The following is an 8,372-nucleotide window of genomic DNA, read 5'->3' as shown; positions in this document are numbered from 1 at the left end:
TGTACAGCATTACTGTCAAAAAAGTTTCAGATAGTTTTATTCTAAATTTCCCCAAATGATTAAAATCTAACCCAAGATTAGCATGCTATACCATATCAGAAAGCAACACAAAAAATACCACATTTTATCTTTTAAGTCTCAGTCAACTAAAGTGCTTAAACACACATTTTTAAGTTTCACTTTACCCGTGTGAAATCTGCTGTCAAAGACACTACACACTTAAAGGGATTCCACCAGCTAAACTTTAATGCATGCTTATGTTTCATTTTCTTTTCCTTTCTTTTTGCTTTGAATATAAGACTCATTTTAGTCACTCCAAAGCAGTGCAGCTATAAATAACATGGATTTGATCCAGCAGCTTGGAAAGACAGAGAGATCAGATAGAATGTCATTAAAATTTTTACATATATCAGACATGCTTAATGGTGTACTCAATTATTATGTCACGCCAGTTCAAAGACTGTATTCTTTCTTTTAAACAGCATGGGGGGTTTTTTAACAATCAGGAGATCTATAATTACAGTGGTAGACCTCATAAAGACTCAAAATTCCGTTTCCAAGATATTTTAATTAAATCCCAAGTCCAAAAGTCTTCACAACAAAGCAGACAGGAAAAATATTAGTTGGAAATACAAAGCTCTATGACACTAATACCAGAGACATAACTATAGTGTTTTAATGGATGAAGAACAAGCTTTTTTTCAGCCTCTTAAAAAGATGGAACAGTTTTGTTCTTTCAGTGAGTCTTCCTGAAATTTCAAATTATTTAGAATCTCTGCCTCCAGTTTTGGGATCATTGTTGATAAATATTAGTATTTTCTCTTAATTACTCATACAGATATATAAAATTTTAAGTGTTCACACAGAAGGAGCAAGAACCAATAATCAAGAATACATGTAGTAGCCCATACATCTGTGGGGGATTAAATTGGAACAGCATCAAAATTACTCCCTCTGAAGTATCAGGAGATTTTTTTTCCAGAACATTTTCAAATGAAATACAAATGTCCTCAAGACTCCCTCAACTTAGACTTATGTCTCAGATAATACAAATACCGAAATAATTTACATATAGAAAAGTCCTTCCCAGTGTGGACCTGTCAGCCTTCTCACATTCAGCCTCGCACTTCAGGAGGAAAGCACTAATCTTAGTTACCATTTTAAAGCTATTATATCTATTAAATAATTGTTTGCAATAATAAAACAGGAATAAGAATTTTAACAAAACATCCTAATTTTTAAGTTTTTTACATTGAGCATTTTCCAATTCTGATAGTCCAAATATTGCAAAATGAATTCTAACTCTTGAGTGGTGTTCACAGTACTTTCTTTAATATTTTGCATACATCAAGCCACTGCATTCATGTTTCAAGCTCCACTGTCTTTAAAATGAAAACAGAGATTCCTACTGTACCATTAATTGCTAGTCTGACACTGAAACAGTGGTTTCATAGTCATGAGTGATGGGATTGAGAATTTCTGTGTAACTCCACTTCCCTAACAGGTACAGTAATAAACTGTTAGTTCCTTAGGTGAAAGACATGAATCTGTTGGATTAAAGTTTCATTCTCTGCCTGTAATGAGTAACTTGAGGGCCTTCTGTAGATTTTGCACAGCAGTGCTCACATCTTCATACTGCAACGCACTGCCAGCATATTTGCAATATTTTTGAGCTCTGGCAAAGTCCTCTGGAGTCAAGCGGACTTCTCCTGCAAAAACATAAGTATTACAAAATTACTACAAAGGAAATGTGACTTAAGCTTCCTTTCTTATGATTTTTATGTTTTACTGGTGTTTGTGGTAATATTATGAAAACCAGGCTAATATTTGTGGTAGTATTATAAAGACCAAGGTACACTATTTCTTCTGTTCTGTTCTCTTTTCTTTCCATTTGTATAAAGCTTAACTTCTTTGCTATTGAAAAATGTGAGGACCTTTCTAAACACTGCTATTTTCATGACCCAGTGCCTTTCAAAAGTAAGCCAATACCTTTGAGAAAGATCTGCTCTTCATCTAAGACAGCAAAGGAAAGCTTTTATATGACATTAGGTTAGCTGTAATCATGTTACAACCTGCAAGAAACAAGTACAGTGCTTTTTGTGTTTACAGCATAATTACTCTGCTTTCTTCAGAAATAATACATAGTTAGAAACTGTTCCTTCCCAACTGGAATAACTTTTCAGAATGTAGAAGCATTTCTCACTGGCATGTTTTCACACATTTTATGTTTCTGTTTTTCCAAAAAATTTTTGTTGCCAATTTTATGTAAGATGTCTGAAAACAAGATTGATGACATGTAATGTGCCCCTTTTTGTAACATTGGAGAACACTAGCAAAAAATATTCCCATAATACAGTATAAACCATAGTATGTTACTTATTAATCAGAGTTCTCTTGAAGTAAGTTAAAATTTTAGGAATTATGTTGTGCTCAAGTACATGCATTCAGTCTTGGAGAAGACATAGTAGGGACTTAAGCCCTAAATGGCAGAAGATTTTATATGTGAATAGTATCACTGATGTGGGTGTAAAATAAACCATAACTGTGTTACTGTACCTCCTTCCACCCACAAATTCACTGTGAGTTTTAAGGCTAATCCCATGCCACTCCAATAATGGACAAATTTATATATATCCAAATATGGACAAATTATAAAATCTTTATTCAGGTTCTTTCAAAACAACTTGTAAATGACAGATTTTTATGGGCACAGATAAATAAATATATAAACCACGAAATTTTATGCATATATTTAATAACTTCCCACACAGTATGGTATAAGCACTGAATAGATTTCACAAATTAATAGAAAGTATGCTTTTAAATGCACCATACATTTTACATAAAATTTAGTTAAACAAAGATTTAGCTCTCTAAGTACATTTTACTCTTAAACAACTACATGAACATACTTAAAGCCATTTTTATGGCACAATTTCCATTAGCTGAATCCTTTCCTTCAAAATTGAACTGTTGTTAGCAATACTGTGAGAATGTTTACTAAAGAATCTCTTTTCTTATCAAAAAATGTCTGTTATATTTACTTTTCCTTCCCCCAATCTTACTATTTAAGTACAGCTTTTGAACAAATAAAAAAGAAAACCTGGGAACATTACAAATTAGACTGGTCTGCTGATTTTTAAAACAACCCTACCCAAATAAAATCCGAAACACTGAAGATTACTTTTATGAATTTTTAAAATATACTCTAGAACTCCACTTCTTTTCCTTTCAATAAATAAATATAACCATTGAGGGACATAAAAACTTGGTGGGCTCATTATGATTGCAATGTATATTAATTTCATGCTAAGTAAGGGAAACCACATTAAATCTCTTAAAATACATACACATGTGAGTAAATCCTTGCAAGGGAGTGCATAAACACAGGCACACATCTCAGGTATTCTGTAACCTCAGGAAAGTCACAGACTAAAAAGCAGCTGGGGTCAATCTGTGACCACATTTCTGAAGATCTTTAAGAAATTAAAAAGACCAAGTTTCCCTCAAAGTAGCTTTATGCTGTGATGCCAAAAGAAACTACAAAATCATTCTTTAAAAACTGGCCAGGGCATCAGTCCAGTATTCAAATAATTTATTGGAAGCAAGCCTAAATTCACCTTCTAATCTTATTTTTACAGTATGAGCTCTATTAATGTTTTGCTGGCATAAAGCCTTATTTATTATGAAATCTACCTCAGATGCTATTATGACACCACTTGAGGGAAAAAAATTATTAGTTTTAAATTTATAAACCAAAGTTTATAGAGTAAGAGGATTGATCTTTTGATGTGCTCAGTAGCCTGAGCTCCTATTGAAGTCAACACCTCACAATGGAAAAGCAAAATAGAAACAAACCAGCTCTGTGTTCTGAAGTTTTACAAATAATGTAAAACTTAACTGCAATGACTGTACTTACATCAAAGGTATAACCACAAAAGTTAGTAACCTACCTCAATTTACATAATCAAAGATTAAGCAGTTTTGGAGGAAATGCCCTGGGGGTCCTGGTGGACACAGACCTGCCCATGAGCCAACAATCCACCCCTGTGCCAGAGAGTGACAATGGCATCCTGTCCTGCATTAGGTAGAGCACTGCCAGCAGGAGGATAGAAGTGATCCTGACCCTTTCAGCCATATCCTGAGTGCCGTGTCCAGTTCTGGAATCCTCAGCACAAGAGAGACAGACTGACATCCTGGAGACAGTCCAGCAAAGGGCCACAAAGATGACTAAGGGAATGGAGCATGAGAAGCACCCAAGGAAGCTGGGACTGTTCAGCCTAGAGAAGAGAGAGCTCAGGGGGATCTTATATCAAGTACACAAACACCTGAAGGGAGAGTATCTAAAGGACAGAGACAGGCTTTTTTAGTGATGCCCAGTGACAAGACCGGAGGCTGAAACACAGGAGGGTCCTGTCTGAACATCAGGAAACAGTTTTTACTCCGAGGGTGTCCAAGGTCTGGGACAGGCTGCCCAGAGAGATTGTGGTGTCTGTCCCTGGAGAGATTCAAATCCTATCTTTAGAACTAGCAGTGACATTTTTTCTCAAACTTCTTCAGTGAAGGAAATTAAACCACAGGGAGAGTGCACAAGCAAGGGGAGGAGAGAAAAAGGACATGGTCATGAGTGACTAGTTTTACATGACCTGTGGGAACACAGGCCACCAGGAATATTTCCCTGTCTGCTCTGGGGTGCCCTAACCCCCAGGAGAACATTGACTTTGACCCTCATTCATGAAGAAAGTTTCCTAAACTCCAGAGTAGACTAGAATCCACTAGAGTGTGAAGTAGATTGTAGAGAGTAGTGTAGATGTATCACTTTGGTGGGAAATTTAGGTTTTAGGATTTTTAGTATGTAGTGGAGGGAAGCAAGATGGAGGGCACAGGGTGTCATCCTGGGCTTCTTCTTCCTTCTTTTTCCATCTTCATGAATTTGGGTGGCATTTTGTAATTGGGTGAAAAAGTCTGCATTGCAGGCTTTTGGGGATCAGTTATTGGGTTAAAAAGGGAAATAATCTAGGTGTCAGTTCTTAATTGGATAGTTTAGTCTTAAAAGACCTTGTAACAAGAGATTGTAGCCACTTTTGCGGTCCAGTGCGCTGAGCCTTGTGTGGACAGCATGCAAAACTCTAGATAAGATAACAATAAACAAGAACCTGAAGACCGAAAGATCCAGTGCGTCTCTCTTTCCTGACACAAGACCACTCCAGGAGGGTCTCCCCTGACAGGGGAGCCCCCTGGGAGGGCCCTGACAGAGTCCCAGAAGTCGGGGAATCGGCAACAGGTACGCCGACAATGACCCTTCCTTGAGCAGAAGGGTTGGACCAGACCACCTCCTGAAGTCCTTTCCAACCTCAAGTATCTGTGATTTTTGGCTCTAAAAAAGCCCAACAACGCCGAGATACAAAAGGTATACTGTATTTAATCTGAAACAAACTTGCTCCCTGTGTTAATCTGAAATTATTAGGACTGTAGTTATATTACTGAAACATGACAGGAATATGGAATCTGTAACAACAAGCATGATTCCCTTAGTTTAAGAGAAACACAAAGTGAAACTGATTTGACTAGAGCTGCTGAAATAATTTTGGGAAAAAAAAAGTTTTAGAATGAAAGTAATGTGCATTTTACATAAATACATCTGCTTCTCCCTGGAATCCTTGTCTACCCTTCAGATGTCTTTCCTTTTTACGATGCCCAAATATAAGGCAGATGATTTAAGAACATTTCAATCATACAAACTGGTGCATAAAAACAGTGATGGAAAAGGTAACAAATGGATTTTGAAACAAGATACTCTTTTTTTTCCATTAAATCACTTGAAATATTTGAAATATAAGTACTCAAGGATTTCTTTTTATGATCATGAAAACACATTCAATGTCAAATTATTATTTATACTTTGCATGTAGAATATCAAACATTATACACAGAACTACAATGAACAAATGCCTTCTTTATACTATGCCACCTGTGGAAGGGACCATATGGCAACATAAGAAGATCTTATAAAATCTGTGTAGCACAACTATGAATGCCTCTAGTGTTAGTAAAATCTAGGGGTAATAAATTTTTTAAGACAACTACATCAGAGAAGTGCACACACACATACACGAAGTTGCTGCATAATTCTACATTCTGTTGTCAGACACATTAACCCATGCTTAAATGAAAAAGTTTTGACATTTTCAAAAGTCAGTGTAAACTCTGAAATCTCTTCCCACAGGACAGGACAACTATTGAAAGATTTATGCTAACTAAAAATCAAAGAACACTATTCCTTTAACTTAATCTTCCTTTGATAAAATATTCTACTCCTCTCCACCAGAAGTTTTTCTCCTGTAACAGCTTTAAACAAATGGCTTCTCTCATGTTACAGGAAGCAAAGCAAAGATATAATTTATCTTTAAAATATACATTTGATCTTACTACAAGAAAGAGTCTTGCAGGAGTATGTGGAATATCCTGTTTGGCTATACCTATACTACCACATTCAACACTGCCAAGGAAGGCATCTCAGCACTCAAACTTGACTGTCTGCAGCATCAAACTGCTGGAACAGATTCCAGTATGGTGTTGGCCCATGAAAACTAGCACTTTCCCAAACAATTCCTGGGCATGACCTGTGGTCAGAGCAAGCTACAGACCATTCAATACGAGCAGTCTTAACAAGCTACCTTGTTTAGGTTTAAAAGTTTAATAATATAGATGTGAGAGGTTCTGTGCCAGCTACTCTCCATGCCAAATATCTTCAAGCCTGTGTAATTTGTTAGCATGGACATAGACATCGTGTGTAAGTCATGGAACAAATGTACCTTGCACTGTGCTAGCTCTGTGGATCTGTTGGATGAAGGGCAACACTGATCCCTCCTTCTCATGCAAAGGAAACCTCAGTTCCACAGGAATGGTACACACCTCAAAATGCAGCAAGGATCTAGCCCAGATACATATATTGCAGCTCAGGAACTGGAGAGGGCTCATGGGTCCCACAGTTTTGTACATCCATTAACACATACAGGCATTTCTCAATCTACTGATGGGTTAGAGAACAAGGCCACTGTTGGCATAGAAAGGACTTCTCAGCAGCATGAGAAGAATCCACAACAAGACAATGACAGGCAAGGACAAACACTTTCCATTCCTCTCAAGCTTCTTAATTCCACACATGCAAAGAAAACTATCAGTGTACCTCTGCTGACACATCCATCCCCTGTGCTCTCTGAGACTCCTGCATAACTGGCAGGGTCTAAGCTTTCAAACGAACAACCTGTATGACTTTTATAATTTCTTGCCAGCACTTTTGTAGCACTCCCTCATAAGAATGTGAGACTTTGAGCTGTTACAAGACCCAAACTTGTAGTGACACCACAGAGATGTGCAGAGGAGGAACACAGGCATGCAAATACGCAGGTTAGATCAAGTTAAGAGATTTATCATGGTGCTTAGAAGGGGTCTTAATCTTTGAATTACACAATATTACTTATTACGCATTATCATAAACACACTTAATTCCTTCTTATTTATGTACTTATTAAACCAAGTTATCTCAGGTAGGTAGTAAAAGCGAGCAATGCAATCATACCATGCAGATATGAATAATGGAATGTCTTCAACTTAATTAAAAAATTATGTTTCAATCTAAATTATGACATTTTCGACAACCAGAAACAAACATTCAAATCAAGAAACAATGATGACCAAAATTTTTTGAGTAGTTACCAAAAAACCTGGTACAATGACTATCTAGAAGATCATGATAAGTTAGTTAAACATGAAAGCTTTGCTTCCAAACATCACAAAATTTTCCTTCCAACTAGCAATTACTATAGCAAACTTTAAGTAAAGCTTTGAGCCATTTCAATTGAGGAGCTACCAAAACCCCCACAGCAGTCCCCAAAACTCAAAAACTATCACCAAGTTTAAATGTTACAGCTACAGGTCTGAGGTGTTGTTTTACAATGAAATGAGTTACTGCCACATGAGACATCAGTGCCAGCTCAGCTGGCCAGAGCATGGTGCTAATAATGCCAAGGTTGTGGGTTTGAGCCTTGTATAGGCCATTCACTTCAGAGTTGGACTCAATCCTTCTGGGTCCCTTCCAGCTAAGACTATCCTGTGATTCTGTGATTACAGTAATATGCCAGAAAAACTGTAGCACCTACAGTACCTTTTGCTCTTCAGGAGAATACTAAAGATTAGTATGTCTCTATCAAATCTTGCTATTTTTATTTCTTCTGTAAAAATGGCTTTCTAATATATTAGAATAGAAATATCCTTAAGCATTCTTTATGCCAGCAGATTAAAAGCAAGTTGAACAATGAATTCCTACTATAGCATTTGATTGAAGCAAAAATGCTTTTTCTGAACAGCTG

The 8,372-nt window shown here is 36.7% G+C and overlaps 1 protein-coding gene across 2 annotated transcripts in view; it reads right to left on the bottom strand.

Moving 5' to 3' along the window:
• Positions 1-219: 219 nt before the first annotated feature.
• VTA1 (vesicle trafficking 1) overlaps positions 220-8,372 on the bottom strand; it is a 38,101-nt gene continuing 29,948 nt past the window's right edge. For both annotated transcript variants that reach the window (XM_066546897.1, XM_066546898.1), the window contains exon 8: positions 220-1,709. In XM_066546897.1, the coding sequence (XP_066402994.1) occupies positions 1,564-1,709 (146 nt within the window). In that variant the 3' untranslated portion in view covers positions 220-1,563. The remainder of the gene's footprint in view (positions 1,710-8,372) is intronic.

Source organism: Molothrus aeneus, chromosome 3 (genome assembly GCF_037042795.1).
Source record: "Molothrus aeneus isolate 106 chromosome 3, BPBGC_Maene_1.0, whole genome shotgun sequence".
NCBI lineage: Eukaryota > Metazoa > Chordata > Aves > Passeriformes > Icteridae > Molothrus > Molothrus aeneus.
The sequence above is the reverse complement of the archived record's forward strand: the minus strand, read 5'-3'. Positions and strand labels throughout refer to the sequence as shown.